At 51.0% G+C, this 19,874-nt stretch overlaps 1 protein-coding gene across 1 annotated transcript; it reads right to left on the reverse strand.

The window, feature by feature from the left end:
• Window positions 1–4,339: 4,339 nt before the first annotated feature.
• FAIM2 (Fas apoptotic inhibitory molecule 2) lies at window positions 4,340–19,534 on the reverse strand. Its single transcript, XM_008494396.2, has 12 exons — window positions 19,457–19,534; window positions 17,752–17,932; window positions 14,754–14,857; window positions 14,549–14,613; window positions 13,771–13,824; window positions 10,952–11,002; window positions 10,440–10,479; window positions 9,928–9,965; window positions 8,297–8,384; window positions 7,672–7,767; window positions 6,210–6,263; window positions 4,340–4,489 (listed from the first exon to the last, which is right to left on the reverse strand). Exons 1-12 carry the CDS (start codon window positions 19,469–19,471, stop codon window positions 4,340–4,342), a joined length of 936 nt encoding a protein of 311 aa, XP_008492618.1. The 5' UTR covers window positions 19,472–19,534.
• Window positions 19,535–19,874: the final 340 nt, after the last annotated feature.

Below are 19,874 nucleotides of genomic sequence, written 5' to 3' on the forward strand. Positions count from 1 at the left end.
AGAGGAGCCACCCCAGAGGAACCACTCAGCCCCAAAGATTCCTGTAAAACCCAGACATTGGTAAAATTCTGCCTTTCACTCAAATCCCCCTGAATTTGGGTGACCCAGCCCTGGCCGCTGCTTCCACTGCTGATAAAAGCTTCACAAACTTCTGCCAGAATGTTATCGACACGAATGTATTTATAAATGTATTTATAAATAGCAGACAAATGTTACTTCAGTCTCATTTAAGCGGGTGATGATGCAGGCCCCACAGGCAGGCAGCTGTCAGGTTTTACAGCAGTAGAAAATGGGAGCTTGGAGCTAAATGGGGAAGGGTTTTGGGGTCAAGCTGACACAAAGAAACTCCATTTCATATTAGAATGGTTTTTTGAGTTTTTTTGGTTTGTTTTTTTTTTGTTCTTATTGCAGCGTGGAGAGCAGAGGGCGCCAGGAGCTCAGAAATGTGCAGGTGAACACCACCCATGGCCCTTCTGGGCTTGGGTTTGTGCCATGCAAGAAGCAAACAAGGATTTGCAGGGAGAAAGAAGGCAGAAAGAAGTGCAAAAGGAGGTAAAATTCTCCCCCTTCTCCAGGCAGTGGCAATCAGGTTGGTTTTGGTGTGTTTTTTTTGAGGTCTCCTTGACTCTCTGGCTGTATTTAGCACCCTCAAGTTCCTGTCCTGTTCTCTTTAGGCAGGGAAACATCCCAGTCCTCTTTCCAGTGTCCTTCACACCCTAAGGAACATCCCCATATCCTCCCTTTTCCCACATCCTTGAATCCCACCTTGGAGTGGTCCTGCTCTGATTAAGCCAAAAGAATTGTTGCCCCATTTCTCAAGAAATTTGATTGAATCATCAGCTTTTTATCCGCTGTGCTGTAATTACAGGAACAGTTAATGATGCCTCGTAGAAATTCTCTTTTTTTTTTTGCATGGAAATGCTCCACTTCAATTATTTTCCCACAAATGCTGCCCCCCCCCCCAGCAGAGCATTTACCCAGTAAAACACAAGGCAAAATATTTTCTTGCTGCAGAAAATGTAGCTGAGGGCAGGGAAGCCCAGGCTGGCTCAGGGAACAATCTCACACTCACCTTTTGGGCACAGCTCCTTCCAAAGAGCAGAGACCTGGTGCAAAAAGATGCTGCAGCTGAGATTTCTCTTTTCTGAACTAATCAGCCCTTCCAAGATGATGGAGAGAGAGATGAATTTTCACCTCCCAGGGGAAGCAATTATTTAAGTCAGGTGAGTTACTATCTGGAAGCATTTCTTTGTCCCATTTACTGGTACATCAGGTTTGCTCTCCAGAGCTACAGAAAAAGCCCTCTGAGCAGGTGCCTTGCTTACAGCAATTCTTTACCCATCTTTAGATGGTTTTTTATCCTGTGGCCACCTAGACCAAGCCTAAGACATAAAAGAATCTTTACTCAAGGACCCCCTTGACCCCCAGTTCTCAAATCCTTCTTCTGCCTCGTGCCTGTGCTGGAGCCATGAGCATTTTATTCCTTTGTGTAGGATGTGTTCCTTACTCATAACCAGCAGGGTCATGGTCTCCATTAAAAATCTGGGCCATAGAATCAGCTTGATCTTTAAGATCATAAAGTCCAACCACAAACACACCACTAAACCACATCCCTCAGTCTTTTAAAACCCCCCAGGGATGGTGACTCAGCCCCTTCCCTGGAAAACCTATTCAAACGTTTGATGACCCTTTCAGTAAATATTTTTTTTCCCTAAATCAAGCCACAGCATTGTTGATTTTCTGTTTGAAGTGGATGAATCCTCACCCATGCAACCTTCAGCTGCACTTCAGGAAGGACACCTCCCAACAGCAAGAACAGTTTTGCAACAATTTATTAGCAATGTTCAGAGAAAATACAAAATCCTATTTACAGTGGGATCATCAGAATGGCTGAACAAAAGGAGCAGAGGATCCAGAGGATGCAGAGCTCAGAGAAAGGACATCCACAGAGAAGAAGAGAAGCAGCCCTGCACCTCCCCAGGAGGAAGATTCCTATGGGTCCATCCCACAGCATTTTTGTTTCTCAGCCTCATTCCACCTCCCCAGGTCTGCACCTACCCCTACTTCAGTCCCAGTGGTTCTGGTAGGTCTGGCTTGGATGGGCTGCAAGCCATGGGGTGAAAGCAGAAGAAAGACAAAGACACATGAAAATGGCCTGGAGATGGAGCAGGTGCCATGCAAGCTTTTTCCAGGCAGGAGCAGGAAGCCAGGAGGCAGCAGCAAAGCTCAGGCAGCAGCAAAGTTATTCCACACCAGAAGGAAAAACAGCAAGAGGTCCAGAGTGGGCTGCAGATCCCTGTTCTCCTCCCTAAGTCTCAGGGGATGCAGGGCCAGGTTAGAGGAGTCCTGATGTTAAAAAAAAAAAAAAAAAAAGGCTGCAGAGCTCTGGTCTGGCTTGTTCTTCAGTGCAGGAGTTTTAGGACTATTTCAGAGTCAGAACTCATGACATAACTCCATCCTCCCTCCTCAAAAGCTGGTAAGCAGAAAAACCTATGAGCCCTTTTGCTGGGAGAAAAAAAAAAAAAAGAAAAATAGGAGGCATAGCCAACCTGGTAAGATATCTCAGAAGTGCCTGAATGAGTCTGAGCCATAAAATTTCCTCTTTAAACCCCTATTTCATAAATTTTTAGAGTGCCTCCCATGCTGTCCCCTCTCCTGGTTCTGCCTGCTCAGTAGTTCAGGGCCCTTGTTTCTTCTCTTCAACATATTGCAGAAATCACTGGGTCATTAACTTACTCCTGTCATCACCTAATTGTCTCTTTTTCCCCTAAAATTATTTTGGCTCCTTTTTTTTTTGTATTGTTTTGCTTTGGGGTTTTTTTTTTGGGGGGGGGGGAAAGATAAGGTGGAAAGCATCACTTTTGCTCCTGTGTGATCACGGAGAAGGTGAGTGCAGCCCAAGAGGGGCTGAAGCTTTTCCACTGTAAATTTCCTCTGCCCAGATTGGGGCAGGGAAGGGTAAAAGCCAGGGCAGCAGCAGAGGAGGAATGTTTTGTCCAGAGCATTTTGGCAGAGAATCCCTGAACACGCAGGGGCTGCTGGAGGCAGCTCTGTGACGCACTTGCCCTGGCATTCCCAGGGAGATGGGAGATAGAGGTTCCTATCAGCAGGAAGGATCACTTTTTAAATAAGAGCAAAAGGCCTCTTATCTCCACTTGGAGCTTTACAGTTAGAAATCAGCCAGCTAATCCCTCAAGAGGAGAATGTGAGCAAGGGGAAGATGGAAAGTTACCTGAGCACTCAGAGGCATCGGGTGCCCTCCCTGACATCCACTTTTGGAAGAGCAAAACTGGAAAATGGCCCTGACAAGAGGGAGAGGGGACATTGGTGTTTGCTAGAAAGCAGTGCCCATTTTGAGCAACAAACATTCACCCTGGGTAGTAACTACTCAAGACCATTAATCTCAAGAAACCCAGACAATTTTGTGAGGGCATCAGGTCCTCAGGATGAGTCACAGGATCTCAGATACCCATTTCCCACATCAGGAGGTGCCTGGCTTTGCACGGGCTCTGAAATTCAGCCTCTTTCATCTCTTCTCTACCAAAATCTGTTATGTGGGATGCCAGCACTCTCAGGTGAAGAGCCACACTTCAGAGAACAGACATCCCTGTCCTGTAGGTAAACCTACAGCCTCCTGCTGTCCTGCTCTGGGTAGGAAAGAAAGTACAGATGAAAAGGAGACAGAACAATTCCTCCTGCAGGGACATTAGGGATGTCCTCAAACAGGCTGCATGTCCTGAACAACAGGTTCCCTCCTGCCTGGAGGACTGATTGCTGGGACATCCCATTGCTGGGAATCTGTGGGCTACTCTTGGAAAAGCAGGAACCATCAGGAATGTTTCTCTGCAGAGACCACAGAGCTCCAGATGAATGCAGGAGAGAACCAGGGGGATGCCTGGCCCTTTCTCTTTGTTCAGCTGTTTTTTTCTGCCAGGATCCTAGCAAAATTCCCTCCTCTCCCTCCCTGTAGTGTTATTTTTCCTCAGCAGAACCATTCTTAGCACTTCAGCATCCCATGGTGTGCAGGGCTCAGGCAGCTCTGGCAGCCTCTGGGGAAAAGATGATCCTGGCCTCATGCCTGATCTGCTGTGACTGCAGGAGGAGTGGAGGGAGCAGGAGACACAGAACACTTAAGCCCTGCATTGCTTTCTGGGTCACAAACAGCATATGTACAAGTGCAGAAGGAACCCAGGGGCTTTGCTCAGCTGATGGGATGGAGCCTGCAAGGGGCCAGAAAGGGCAGGTTTGGTTTTGTTTGTTTAACCTTCTTTTCCTCTTCTTTTAATATATATTTTTTTTAAATACTTGCCAGCAAGGGGAAGATGCTGCCTTGCTGCACTCACTCCTGGCTGGAGCCAAAGAACTGGAGGAAGAAGGAGAAGATGTAGATGATGTCCAGGTAGATATTGAGGGCTCCAAAGATGTATTCCTCAGGGCTCAGCGAGTACCGGCGATTCCCCATCAGCATCTGGGTATCGAGTGCCAGGAACTGGGAGGGAAGAGGAGGAAACCCAGTGACAGTCACATGGGGATTTGGCACAGGGAGACAAGTACTCTAGTGACAGGAGCTCTCCTGATTGCTTCACTCTACCCAGAACAAAAATGCAGCCATATTTTATGGGCTGTAACTGCAATTTAAAAGCCCAGACCAACGCGCCGAAGAAGCTGCAACTTTCTCCTTCCTCATTTCACTTTTGATAATCAAACCCTGAGCCAAACCATGACTCCAGACCTGCTTCCATCATGCTTCATCCCTCCCAACCCTGTCGCATGATCACCTTGAGAGCAGCTCTCCCTGTTCCTCCTCAATTTGGAAACCCCAGCCATGCAGCAGGGTGACCCAGACCCAACCTGACACTGAGCAGCACCACCAGAACAATAAAGAGCAGGAAACCCAAATTCCCTTGCAGCACCAAGGTCTGCAGAGCTGCCAGCACAGGCAGCCAGACCCAGAGGGGACCAAAAGCCTTTCTGAGGTACAAACACTGCTGGGTGCACTGAAGCCATCCCAGGGGGAACCCGCTGCCCAGCCTGCAGGGACACAGCACTCACAGGAACAAATGCAGAAAGGCAAAAAAATCTGTGCCTTAATGCATGATTTCCATCCCAATCTCTTTTCCCACCTCACCTTTATTCCCTCTGTTCACACAGCCTGCAACAGACACCTTGGCAGGGAGCTCTTGGCAGCACTCTGCCCACCCCAGCCATAAATAACAACAGATAAATAACTCCTCAGACCCAGCCAGGCTGAGCTGGCATGCCTGGCACAACAGACTCCAGCAGCTGAGGTTCTGCCTGAGGTTTATGGGGTAATTATAAGATGTTTAGCCTACTTATATTTTACAGAACAATCCTCAATCATGAATCACGGAAGAAATATCCGAGCTTGCTTGAAATGACTTTTATAGGCAATAAATGAAATTGCTCAACTGTTCTTATGCACAACAAGCCCAATGGGCACCGCCTTGAACCCCAAGGCAGCCCTCCTCCTGACCCCCCAAGCCTGGGCCAGTCCTTGACACCTTCTACACTTGGATGGAGAGCACAGCACTGCTGGGACTTGCTCTGGAAAGAGACTCAGAGGAGGGACCAGCAGGGACCAGTGGAAGGAAAGAATTGAGCCCTTTCAACTTTTCCTGGGGGAGCTGCCTACCTCCCGGGTTTTCCTGCCTGCAATGAACATTCCCAATGCCCCTTAATCCCAAACTGTGGCCTCTCAGTCTCTCTGTGCCTCTGTTTCCCTTACAGTGAGACTCAAACCCAATCCTTGGCTCACTGCCATTCCACCAGCCCCAACTTGACTTTGCTGACTTTCTGCAGCCTCGTTTCACCCCCAGGCTCCCTTTCAGCCCTGCAGTCCAGCTCCCACCACTCCGTTGAAGCTTAAACTCTGCTTTTTCCACTTCAGAGGTGGCTTTTGCCCCGTCCCTATGACTCTTTCTGCTGCTCACCCCTGGTGTTGCACACCCAGCAGGGCTTTGCCAGTCACACCGTGCTGCACACCAACGCTCACGTACACCAACACCTTCCTGGGACAAGCCTGAGGTCACTGCAATAATTGCTATTCAGGAGGTATTTGGGGCTGTGGAGCTCTCTGCAGTCTTGCAACTGGCTCTTCTCCCTTCCCCAAACAGCCTCCGAGGCTGAAAGCATTTCATCCTTGCTTATTTACTTATTTTCCCCAGCAGGACATTCCCAGGTTCACTCACCATAGTGAAGATGATGGCACCAAGTAGTGCGTAGATTGCATGGAGCCAGGGGACCTAAAGCAAACAAACCCATCAGTCAGTGGCTGGGAGAAAGGATTAGGACGTGACACAGAAGAGGGCTGAGCTCTCACATGGAGGATACAGGTGAGGGTAAGTGCTCTAGCAGCCCAGGCTGGACTTGCACTGCTTCCAGCTCCAATGCAGTTTCTGTTCCTTGAGCTTTTCATGGCAAAGGATGGGTCAGTGTGCCTCAGTTTCCTCTCTCACTGTGGTCTTTGTGTCCACTTGGCTCACAAGCTCCTAGATCAGGTACTTGTGTTCCCAAATAGCCTGCTTCATCACAGCTCTGTGGAAACATCTTAGTGCTCTCCTGATGGAAAAGCACTTTGCAGCAGCCCTAGGTGTTTAGTTATCCAGACAAGGTTGATCCCACCGGAAGAAACACCAAATGCTTTGAAGGGGCAGACCCAGCTTTAATTAACAAGCATCACTAAAAGCATTCACCTGCTGGAGTCACAGAAGAAAACTCACTGGACTGAGGACCAAAGCTCAGCCCCTGCTTGCCTTGGCCCAGTAGCCCCCAGTGGGAGTGGAGAAGTTTCCTGTATCCCAGGAGAACGTGCTCCCAGGGATTGCTGAATCAAGCCAGAGATCCCAGGCTGCCTCCCCAGATCGACAAGCTCATTACAAGCTGCCTCCAGCTATGCTTATCTTGACAAGCTGCACGATAAAGAGCAATTGTCTCCACACTTTAATGGCAGTGGTTTGGCACTGCAGCCTGGTTCACCCTCACGTTTGCACAAGGGAAAGATGGAGTGCAAGCCAAGACAACAACAACAAAAAAACCCCATTAGCTGCTGGTCTTGAAAACATCAGTGTGTGTACTTGTCCATCATCAGACCAACTGCAGGGCCAGTCCCAGAGGGAGTCTCCTGAAGATCCGGCCCTTAAAGTATGACTTGGGTGCCCAGAGAAGCCTGGTGAGATGTGAAAGGTTTGGAGGTCACTTCAAGGCTGTTGTGATCAAATCTGGGTGCCTGTCTCCAGCACAAAGCATTGAGGGTGATAAATGGTGGCTGCATAGCCCCACACACCTTCCCTCACTACCCTGGTTTTACTAGAAGGGAAACTGAGGCACAAGCAGGTGATATGGGGTCAGTGCACAGCTCCAGGAACAGGAGAACTGTTCTCCAGCCTGGCACCTGATTGTACAACAAGCAGCAGCCACCTGGCCTGGCCCTTTCTTTCTGTTGGTGTTTCTGCATGTTTTTGGAGAGCAGGTTGGGACATCCCTCCCAAGATGGATGGGATGGGATGGGATGGGATGGGATGGGATGGGATGGGATGGGATGGGACATCCCTCCCAGGTCCTGGAGCTTGCCTGCTTCAGGCTCATCAGCTCCCAGCCTTGTGCCAGGACTGGTAGCACTGGGGGAGGAGGGTGGGGGGGGTTGTTACTCACATATTGGTAGGGCAGAATCACTGCCAGGATGATTCCCCCAAAGAAGAGCACCATGAGCATCACAAAGAGGACGCCCTGGTAGGAGGTGAAGTCAAACTGTGGAGGTAAAGAACATCCCATTACCATGCAGGGGGCTGGAACAGGAGGTAGAGAGGGGATCCAAGCCCCTCCATGTCCCCAAACCCCTCCATGTCCCCAGGAAGGGACTCTCCAGCATCACACCCATCTGGCTGTCACACGGTGATTGCTTCCTCTGCACCTCAGCTCCTCTAGCCCAGAACCAAACCTTCCATCCCCCCTTCCATTGCCAGGGGCAAGAACTTGGTAGCCATCCCACACCTGAATCCCCAAAGCTGACCATTCATGTTTGTGCCAGTTTATCCCACAGCCTAATCCTTGACAAAACCCAGCTCATCCCTATCCATGAGCATTTTCCAGCCCCATCTGTACCCCTGGCAGATCCCTCCCCCCAACACGTGTCCTTACCCTTCTGGAACCTTTATTTTCCATGCCAGCATCCCTCAGGTTGCCCCAGGTCCCTCACACCTCACCCCAGCACTGCCTGTCCCTGTGTCCTAACCCTGGGAAATGCCTCTCCCAGAGGGCCTGATAAACACAAACTCACCTTGGACTGGAAGCTGAAGATGGTGACAGACAGACAGACCAGGGCTGTGATCCCCAGACATAGAAGGACCGATTTGGTGTTGTAATAACTGCAAAAATAACAGCAAAACCCCTTCAGTGTTTCCCACAGGGATGGGTGGAAGGAGGGATTCAGAGAGGCAGAAGCTCAGCACAGGGGAAGGGTGAGTCCAGGGGGCACTAAGGGCATGGAAATGATCCAGGTCCCCCCTGAATGTAAAAAAGGGAGGATAGAACACACTAAAAAAAAAAAAAACAAACCAAAAAAAAAACCTAGATGGCTTTTCCTCCTGCTTTAAATAGAAGAGGTTAAACAAGGAACATGTCTGTGCCTCCTGGGAACTCAGGAGCAGGTGAGATGGGGAGGTACAAGAGAAAGCTCCGTGCATGGACAGATGGAGAAGGGGGAGGATTCAAACTGGGAGGTAATAAAAATAGAATGACAAATATCACTGCAGCACAATTAGAAATCAGAAAGCTGCAGCCACTCTTACACTCCCAACATGCTCGTAAGAGGAATGTGGGGGTTGGAAAACTGCAGGGAAGGAGGGATGTGAAGAGGCACAGAGGCTGCAGGCTTGGGTCATGGTTTTGTTGTGTGTCTGACTGCTGAATTTTGGTGACAGCACCAGGCTCAGCCCTCAGAAAAGCCAGTTCCTCCTCTCCCTTTCACTTTGATTTGAGGGTGATATCACTGGTATTTTCCCCGAGCTGCTGAAGCCATTACTTTCTTTGTCCCCAGCACTCATCTATCAACACCCACTGGCTCATCATCACCAGGGGCCCACGTGAACCAGGGCTGATCTGGTGAGCAGATTGTAACAGTAAAAACACAAGCAACAGGCAGCAAGCTGTAGACTACAAAACCCCTGAAACTGCTGGAAAAAAAACACCTTATGTCATTCCAACCCCATCTGCTGCTTAGTGGAAAGGTGAGATCATAGTGTGTGGCTCAGCCATGCCTTGTCCCTGGCCTCTGGTGCTCTTCTTTAGAGTCATAGAATCATAAAATGCCAAAGTGGAAGGGGCATCAAGGATCATCTGGGACCTCAAGGATCATCTGGTCCAACCCTTCTAATATTACAGTTTATTACAACACCCCATAGAGCTGAGATTTAAAATTTGCAAACTGGGGGAATTGACCACTTCCCCTTGGAGACCATTCCAGTGTCTGAGTGTCCTCAGAGTGAAAAATCTTCCTCTTGTACTCAAATGGAATCTCTCCAGGAGCAGCTTGTGCCCACTGACCCTCATCTTCTCCAAGTGACCCCTTATAACCAGGGAGTTTCCATCTTTATAGACCCCCCCTTTAAGCACTGGAACATTGTAATGAGGTCTCCCCTAAGCCTTCTCTTCTCAGGGCTGAACAAACCCAATTTTTTCTCAGTCTCTCCTCATCTGGCAGCTGCTCCAGTGCTCTGAGCATCCTCTTTTAGGATCTAGCACAGCCAAGAACTCCCCTAGTGCTGCTTCAACTCTGAGAGAAGGGGATGCCCCCATGGAACAACTCCAAAGGGGTCTGGTGGTCCATGTATCTCAGAAGTAGGGAACTTTTCCATGGGAAAAGACAGGACAAAGGGCAGAAAACCTCTGGCGACCACATGTCCAGCCTACCTGGAGAGCATCCCAGTGAGATAAGCCATGGAGAGTGTCTGGGAGAGAAAAAGAACCACGTTACTCCTGCATTCATGTCCCAGGGAGAGACATGCAACAGACCCAACATCTCAATCACAGTGATAAGGGCAGGGAAGCCTCTTAAACCAGTGCAGGGAGAAGGAATTTTTGCATAGTTTCCAATCTTCCAATGATTAATATCCACAGGAGAGGTTAAAATGAGGGCAGCCCATCACCCTGAGAGCAGTCCCAGCTTCTCCATCCCTCTCCGCCTCTTGCCCAGCACCATCAGCAGCTTCCTCCACAGGCTTTTTAGTTTCGGTTGTTGTTTGTTTTGTTTTTTTAACAGAAGCTCCCTTCTTTCCTGCTTATCACCTCCTAATTCAACTACAGGGGGACTGGAGGAGGAAATTCCAGCTTTCTGCAGGAATCCAGACCAGGTCTCTCTCTCCTGTTTAAACCCAGGGCTTGCTGCAGAGGCCGGGCAGACTCTGTCCAGATGTGCTACTTACAAAGATGCTCAGCAGGATCAGATTCCATGGGAAATACCTCCTGGAAGTGAACAAACAGGGGCTGGTCAGCCCTGTGATGTGAAGGGCAGAGGGAGTCAGCAGCACAGCACAACACCTTGCATAAGAAATGCCACATAATTAGTGGCCTGGGCAGCAAATGGGTGGTGCAAGGGGACACTCATCCTCTTGGCAGAGAGAGAACATTTGGGGTGCTGCAAACATCCCCATGGGGTTCTACCAAAGCAGACAGCAGTGCTCTGCTCCTCTGAGATCTGCAGGGTTCAGTGTCAGCATTTGGAGCCAGGAGCTTCCTTCCCAGGGAGGAATTGGAATTTGGGTTTTAATGCTGTGCTGCAGCAACCCAGAGCTGCATCAAGCCTGGGAATACAGCATCCCTGTGTCCCTGCGACCCCATCCATCTCTGCAACACTGTTTGAAACAAGAGGGAAATATTGATCCTTCATTTCACGGGGCTGTTTGTTTCAAATCCAAAAAAAAATAAAAAATTTTACCTGGGTCCAGAGCAGCAAGCAAGAATCATGTAGGTCACAAAGAAAACAGCACTGCAAAGAAAAGAAAAAAAAAAGCAATTTAGGGAGGAAAACCCAAGTGCTGAGGTTGATGCAGAAGAGAAACCTCCAGCTGGGGAGCTGAAAATGCAAACACTGTGCCAGGAGCTGAGGCTGGGTAGGAAGCAAGGGAGATGCTGCTGCTCCCTGAAGCTTTTCCCTGCCCTCAGATGCCTCCTCTGCTTCTGCCAGGGTGGGACAGACCCCAGGGACCTGAGGGATGGAGGTGCAGGAGGGACACAGTCCTAACCCCTAACCCTAACCCAAAGGTGCTGGGGGTGCCTCAGCAGTGCAGGAATTGCTCAGAGCTGGCCAGGATTTGCCTCTCCCTTCCAGGATCCAGGTGTCCTGCTGGGATTTCAGTAGCACTCAGACCAAGAATCCCAGGGCTGGAAAAAGGGATTTGCCTGAGGGCAGGGGGAAAATCTTCATGGGAGAAAGGACCTGGACCCACGTTACTGCTGTGGAAGGATCCTGTGAAGGCAGCAAAGCTCCTGAGATGCTGTTGCACAAACCAGGTCACAGGGGGGTTGTTTATCTCACAAAACTTGACCCTTCAGCAAGGGAAAAAAAAAAATCAAAAAAAAATCCCCCAGCTGAGGGATGGTCCCTGCTCCATCCCTCACGCAGCCTGGGTGTTTTTCCACAGGGCTGTGGGCTGGGTTATGGCACAGAAGGAACCTGCTCTCCTGCTTTCACCCAGTGCCTGGGGGGGAAGCAGCTTCCAAGCATGCTGATGGCTGCTGATAGCCACTCACCTTGGGGCTGATAAATGAACAGGAGGGCAAAACCCCCAGGGCCATGAGAAATGCACCAGAGATAAAGCTGAGCACTGCTCTCCCGTGGAGAAACCAGGAAAGCCAGAGTGGACAAGAGAAAAATGAGGTCAAGCTTCACCAGGGGAGGTTTAGGTTGGATATTGGGGAAAAAAAAAAATATCAGGTTGGGTATTTTGGATATTTTTCTAAAAAAAAAAAAGAATTTAAATTTCTTCACAAAAAGAATGAAGGGGCTGCCCAGGAAGGTGGTGGAGGCACCATCCCTGGAGGTATTCAAAGATGGGGAGCTGAGGTGCTGCAGGGGATGGTTTGGGGTTGGACTCAAGGATCTTCGAGGCCTTTTCCATCCTTGATGGTTCTGTGATTCTGTGACATGGCTGAAAAGATGGAAAGGATCCTCTGGGAGAGGCACTGGAGCTTTCCATCTGCTTTGCACCCCTTGCTGCACCCCTCCTCTTGCTTCCTTCCCTCTGAGCCATCCCAGGATAACACCCCAGGGCACCCACTTCTGTTTTAGACATAAAAGAGAGAGCTGAGGTCTGTGTGGGGAAGAGATCCAGACCCAGTCCGGGACAAGCAACTGGAGGCACTGGGATGAAGGGAGGAGTTGGCTTGCTGGATGATGAAGGGACAGACAAAACCTGAGTCCCTCAGCTGGCCCAAGACAGGGTTGTTCCTACTAAAAGATCACAGAATCATAAAATGGTTTGGAGGGGACCTTAAAAATCATCAAGATCCAACCCCTCTGTATGGACAGGGACACTTCCCACCAGTCCAGGCTGCACAAAGCTTCATCCAACCTGGCCTTAAACAATTCCAGAGATGGGGAACCAACAGCATCCCTGGGCAACCTGTTCCAATGTCTTCCTACCCTCACGGTGAAGATTTTTTTCCTAATATCTAACCTGAATGCATCCTCTTTCAGTTTAAAACCATAAATATAAATATAGAAAAAAAATCAGGTTGGGTATTTTGGATATTTGTCTAAAATGAAATAAAAAAATTTCTTCACAGAAAGAGTGGTTAAACGTTGGAAGGGGCTGCCCAGGAAGGTGGTGGAGACACCATCCCTGGTGTCACCCTGGCAAATAGGTACTAATTGTTCAGTGATCTACAGGAGATGGTCCCAAAGGGCAAAACATAGACCTGAGGAGAGCTTGGTCTTGCCTCCTAACAAGGAAATGCAGCTTCTGGCCAAGGAGCAGCATGTTTTGTTCCTTTCAGGTTGGAGAGGCATCCTGATGCCAGTTCCCCTTTATCATTGCTATTTTGGGTCTTTTTTTTTCCAAGTTATATAAGCTGTTGTCTCATCTCCAGGTCTGGACATATTTCATGGCTTGGGTGTGAACTAATTAAAATCAAGTTCAGAGAGCCTTGTTCAGTGACCTCTCACACTCTGCTTCATTAGCAGCAAACACACCAGGGGCATCCAGGAAACTGCAAATCTACCAAGGTTTGGGCACGCAGCCTCAGCTCCCTCCCAGCTGATCCTTCAGCCCAGCAACAAATGGAATCCCAAAATTCTGGGCCATGAGCAGCTCTGCAATGGAGGAGCAGGCACAAGATATCCCACAGATACCCCAGTCCCCCCCAGTGCTTCCCTCCTCCTGCACCCTTCTCCATTCAGGTGTAAAATGCAAACCCAGGCAAACTCTTTGCTTCCCATGAGACAACCCCAAAGTCAAAGCTCTGGGGTGCCCTTTTAGGTCTCACGTTTGCGTTCCTGCACTGGAAACTCCTCAGTTTCCCCTGGTTTGCTCTGCAAGGAATACTCAGAAGTTTGATGGTTTTAGAAATCCAGCATCTCACCTAGGGGAGAACTTTTTATCATCTCCCCTTAGTTATCCATGGATTTCTCCAGCTCCCCCTGCACACACATTATTTCTCACATGCAAGACACAGAAGTGTTTGGGAAGTGTTTCACAGCCACTTCCAGAGCTGTTTGGAGCACACAAGGCCATAGGAGGAGACAGAGATACTCACTAGGAAGCCCAATACCAGGCAGCGTGTGTCTGGACGTAGCCCTTGACGGGCTCACTGCAAGACAGAGAAGAGAGATGCTGAGCAGAAAGCAGCAAAAAAAGCTGAACACTTCACAGGTCCCTGCTAAATTAAACCTGGGAACATGCACTGGGTGATGTAGCATGGGTTATGTGAAAAAGAAAAAAACAAAAACCCCCAAAAAGAGGGTGGAATCTACTTAGAAGACTGACCAACTGGAAAGCAATCCAGTCTGTCCCCAGTGACACAACTGGGCTTGTTGGGGAACAGCCCCTGCCTGCTGAGATGTGATTAAAGAGCTGAAATCTTCAGGCTGACAGTGATTCATTATTTATTCTGGAGGCAACTTGAGCTCTACATGCCCAAAAGGCTCAGTCATCCGAGCCATAGGGATGGGTGCTGCTTCTGGGGGGGGGGGATCTGCTCCTGTAACCCAGTCCCTGAGGCCATGGGGGGCTGGGATCTGATGGCCCTGAGAGATCCCAAAGGGAAAATTCAGGGGTAAATACTTAAGGACAAACAGCCCAGACCTCTTGGCTGGGGATGGCACCCATAAGAGTGATGCACCATCCAGGGGACATGCAGGAAGGGCAGGAGATGTGCTGCAGGCCCTTTCAGAGTATCCTGAGTTCTGGTTTGCTACTGCAGAACACAGGGGATAGGGGGGGAAAACTTCAGGCATCTACATAAGAGACAAAGGCCCCCAGGTAACAGTTACACAGAGGACACAACAAGCATTGCTGCTACACAAGAGACCTACCAGAAGGTGAAGAAAGCCACAATAACCACAGTGACCAAGAGCTGGACCATCAGGATGGAATAAACCTGCAACGAGAGGCAGCCCATGGGCAATCCACAGAACTTCCCCAGTCAGTCTGGGGCAGGCAGTGAGCCCATTGCAGCCAGGTCCCCCCCAGGGCTCAGAGCTGCTGGGCAGGATGAGTCTGGAGAAGTTTGGCCCTTACCTTCCTGATGAAAACCCTGCGCACGTTCCTGTCATCCCAGCTGAAGGTTGTGAGCATCTCGGTGTCCCCTGGGTACCCACTGCTGCCATAGCTGGGGCTGCTGCCTGAAGCAGAAGGCAGACAGATCAGCTCCCATCACCCACCTCCCTCCCTGCAATAATCACCCTGAGGCTGTTCCAGCTCGAGAGGCCCAGATTTTTTTTTTCTTGTTGCTCTGTAAAACAGGGATGTGCTGGGATGCCCTCTGCTCCCTGCCCACTCCTGCATCTTTCTAGGGCCATCTCCAAGAGAGATGAGGAAACCACTTCTGCCAAGGCCAGGAGGGTTCAATCCTCTCCCTGGTGACACTGGACCCTTAATGGCAATTGGAGCCCTGGTATCATCTCCCTGCTCACCTTTCACTGAGCACTGAAGCAGCCCCAGAGGAGCTGTGACTCAGCACCCCAGCACCAGGAGCTCTGCTGCAGGGGGTTCCCTTGCTGCTCTGGGATTGCCTGAGCTTCTTCTGTGTCTGCATTTTGTTCTGTGGCAATGTTGTGAGGGGAGCTCATCCCAGCCAGATTTGCCATCAGGTCCATCCCTGAATCTGATCTCCAGTCAGGGAGTTGGGGACCAGTTTAGAAGCAAACCTAAAGCAGGAGGAAACCACCCCAACCCCAGTGCTGCTGAGAGCCCCTACCCCGAAATCTTTGCTTTGCAGAGGGCTCTGAAATTCAAGCTTTTGCTGGAGGAGTTTCCCTGCAGGTGGGCAAGAAGGGAACCTGCACCAATAAAGCATCACTTTGCTCTTCAGTCTCAGGGGAGACTGAGGGAAACCTCAAGAAAATCTCTCTAGTGGGGAGGTGACTGGGGTGGAGGCAGCAGGGAGGATGCTGCAGGTCAGGGAGCTGCAAGGAGAAACCCAAAGCTGCAGCTTCTCCTTGCTAAGATCAGCCATAAAAATTAGAGATAAGTATCAGCCTTCTCCATCTTCCTGAACCTCATGCTTAAGAAAAAAACCAAACACCAAAACCTCAGTTGTCCTAGAGCATCATTCCCCTGGGACATTTGCTTCTCTTGCAAAAAGCCCTCTCCACATTCCTGCCCATCTCCCCACCTCCATTTCCTATAGAATAATCAAGGCTCAGGTGATTACAGCAGCTCAGTCATGGCCCTGACTCCCTGACAGATGCCTGCCTTCCTCCTTGGAGCTTTTCAGCTCAGTGATGCTCAGATCCTTTAGACAGATGGAGGAAAACCCTCTCAAACTCAGGCTGCAGGTACCAGGAAAGCCACACTCAAGGCTCTGGTCCTGGATTATCTTTTGCTGGATTGTTTTGCTGCTCAAAGTCTCCTTTGAGCATCCTAAAGATGCTGGAAATCAATCCCTTGTGCTTTTCTTGTGCCTAATAAATCTGTTGTGCCTTTTTTCTATGCCCCAGTGGAGCTGCTCCTCCTGCAGTGTCTTCCCTGTGTCTCTTCCAGCTCCTTCATCACTCACCCCTGGCTGAGAGTGGCTCAGCCCCAGAACCCTGGGACACTTCAGTGCCTCCTTTCTCAAAGCAATCAAGGCATCTAAAAACAAATTAAGCACCTAAATTAAGCCCTGGGGGAATGAAGGGGATTTCCTGATCCCTGCTTAGTGTCCCCAGCACCCAGCACCACCCACCCAGGGTGGCAGCAGGATGTGTATCCCAAGATCCTTACTGGGGAAAGGAACCCAAACCTTGTGCCCCTTCTCTGCAGCTCTTTTCAGGCTCATGTAAGTGTTAAACACAGCCCCATGGCACATCCACCCCCCCATCCCTCCCCAGGAGCCACAGCTTGCAGCATGGCTGAGGGCAGGAGAAGGGGAGGGGGATGTGGGATTAGAGCAAAACACCATGGGGAACACAGCTGCAGAGAGGAAATCCGTCCAGACATGTCAGGAAGGGGACAAAGGATGACACATCACCTAAACAGATCCTCTGGGATCCCCAAACCACCAGCATCCTGACCCATTTGGGCTTTACCCCTCCTAATTCATCATGACAGTGGAAAGACCCAGATGGCTGTTACAGCAAGCTGGGAGGTTGTTTATCCCCTCTGTTCGACCCCTGAAGGCAAACAAGAAGAGGAATAATCTGTAAAATCATCGGAGTGTGCAGGCACACACATCTCTGAGGGGCTGAGCTTGCTCTTTCCCCTTCCCTAAACATCTCCATCCCATCAGCTGCCCCCATCCCCCTGGACAGAGCAGGCAGGCAGCAAAAGCCCAACAGAGGAAGGGGATGGAGTGGGGAGAGAGGGCTCAGGAGTCATTAATCCAGAACCTCCAGTGCTCTCTGCAGTCCAGATGTGATGACAGTGGCCCAGTTGCCTGCCCAGCAGACTCACTTGCCACCCTCTGTGTCCTGCACCCATCCCAGCTCACTGCCACAAGCCCTTCCCTCCAACAGGCACAGAAAAACCTTGTCCACTGGCCATGGGCCAGCAGAAGCAGCATCCAGGGAATCCCTTGTGGTTGTTACAGAGGAGTCAGCCACTGGTCCAGTGCTGGAACAATTCAGTGTCCAAATCCAGCTGTGTTTTAGCCCCTGCAGAGCAGCTCGTGGCAGCCAGACAGCACTGCTGCTGCCCCAAGGGTTTTGCCAGCTCAGCAGCTTCTTTGAAAGCTGTGGCTGAGCAGGAGCTGGAGCTGGAGCTGCTGCCAGCAGAGCTGGGAGCATTGGACCAGGACAATCCCCAGCCCTGGGAGGTGACATTGCCCAGTGCAGCAAGCTGGGAGAGGGGGGGGGTTTCCCATCTCAGTATTGGGAAAGAGCAGGGATGGAGTTCAGTCCCACCTTGGGAAGGTAGCGTGGTCCAGAGGATGGGAAATGACTTTTACATCTAAACACAGCCCCACATGGCTCTTACTACTGCTCCAGGGTGAGCTCTGGACCAAACTGGTTCACTGTGGACCAAACTGAGCTCCACATCCTTGGTTCCTTCCTCTCTTCTCTACAAGCACCCGGGGGGAAATCTCTGCAGGACTTACTGGGGTCGATGTAAGCCCAGCTGGGGTGAAGAGGGACTGATGGGGGAGGAGGGAAAGCTCCAGACTTCATCCCTTCTCCTGCTGTTGCCTCCTCATAGGTCGGAGGAGCTGGGGGGGCTGTGGCATTGTCCTTCTTCTCCCCTTGCCCCTCGGAGCTGGGGGGTTTGTTGTTCACAGAGAGCTGCACAGAAAGGGAGGGAGTGGGGGGAATAAAGAGATTAGACTGTGAAAACAGCACAGAAACTGCAGTGGAAGCCAATGGGGCACAGACAGAAATCTGGGGCTCTCTCCAGTGGGTCCCAGAGACCAAAGGAAGGACACCCAGCAACTCCTGTGGGCTGGAAATCCACCCAACCCTGCACTCCCAGGAGGGAGCATCCTCTGTAGTCAATGAGGGGAGGGACAGGAAAACACCAGACATGTCCAAGGGGATGAAAAGTTACAGGCAACCAGGTCTGAGGAGAGACACAGCGTTGCCCAGGGTCCCCTGTGATGCCTCAGGCTCACACACAGCACTGGAAAGCATCCCAGTAGTTATCTGCTTTTCAAGCTTCTGAAATTCCCCTAAAAGAAAAAAAAATTATTTTGGTTAAAGGGGAGAAACCCCTGAACTTCGTTTGAGGAGCTTCTGCCAGCCCCCAGGAAGTGCTCTGGCTCTCCAACATTTTTTTCTAGCTGGCTCTTGCTCAGCCTTGCTGCTTCCCATAATTTGAAGGCGCAGTCAAGGGTCCTGGGATCCTGTGTCTTCAGACTATGAAACCCCATCACTGAGCCAGCCTGAGGCCATCGGAGAGCTTTCTTCTCCTTGGCAACATTATCCACTTGACCTTCTAGATCTTTGTCTAGTGTGGCCCTAGGGGCCTCTCCTTCCTGCCAAGGAGGGTGTCAGCTCAGCCTCAGGAGCAACACCATACCCAGAGATCACAGGGATGGGGGGCAGGAACCCCAGAAAGTCCAAAGTGAATCAGAAAGACAAACCAGCAGCACTGCAACACACAGCACAGCCCTAAATTTAGGACAGAAGGGCCTAAATTAAAATGGAACAGATCCTTGAAAATAAAGCCAGGGTACCAGGCTGGGGTGTGCACCATGAGCAGCCCCAGCTGCATCAGAATAACTCTGCCAGCCCACAGGGGATTCTCCTCTCTCACACAGCAGCCCTTGGGGGGAGGGTGCCCAATGTCATGCAAGACCCCCAGAGGTCCCCAAGGAGATACAGGAGGGATGCTGCTGCTTGCATCCAGGCAGCCTCCAACATCGTTGCCATGGCAATGTTGCACTGCGCTAGCAGAGGATGCGTGACCCCCAATCCCCTGGTTTCTGAGCACTGGAGAACCCCCAAAATCCAGGGGTCCCTGTCTGGGAAGGAGGGGTGCAGGGCAAGTGCTGATTGCTGGGGACAGGGAGGGGACAGCACCAGCACCCACTGAGCTCTCTGATGGGGGGAGGAAAAGGCCACAGGTCCAGCACCAGGGTCGAGCTGCACATCCAGCACCAGGAAAAACATCCCCGTCCTGACAGAGCCCCCCACCCAGCCCCTTCCTCTGCCCAAACCACCCCCAACGCACCGGTACCCACCCCCCACCCCTCCACAGCAATCGTTTTATTCCTTAAATCCCTTCCCTTCAACCCATTTTCCCCCTCTAAATACGCGGCAATTATGCAAGCTGCGTGACCGACCCCCCCAGCTCTGCCTCCCTCCTACCTTCCCCTGGGTCATGGCTCCTCTCTAAGGATGCTCCCGGGCCCTGCGGGCAGCAGCAGGAGGGAAAGGGCCCTGGCTGGCAGCAGCCTCCTCGCCGGGTCCCTTCTGCCCCTCTCCGGGGGTTAGGGGGCGATTTGGGGGCTTCCTGCAGCTGCTGAAGCCTCCGCAGCCTCTGCTGATGCCTTCACCTTCTAGCAACATCCAGGGAGCGATGGGCGCTGGAGGGAAGCGAGGACCGTACCATTCCCAGCCGGCAGGACAGGGGGAAGCCGGGAAAGAGGGAAAAGGGAGGCGAGAGGCAGCGCTGGAACCCGGGAGGATGCGGGGATGGAGACGCGGGGGAGGCAGCTCCAGGGTCCCCACGGCAACGGGGGCAGCGGCTGCTCCGGAGCTGTTGAGCTGGGGGGTGAAGGATGCT

Source organism: Calypte anna, unplaced genomic scaffold (assembly GCF_003957555.1).
Source record: "Calypte anna isolate BGI_N300 unplaced genomic scaffold, bCalAnn1_v1.p scaffold_87_arrow_ctg1, whole genome shotgun sequence".
Taxonomy (NCBI): domain Eukaryota; kingdom Metazoa; phylum Chordata; class Aves; order Apodiformes; family Trochilidae; genus Calypte; species Calypte anna.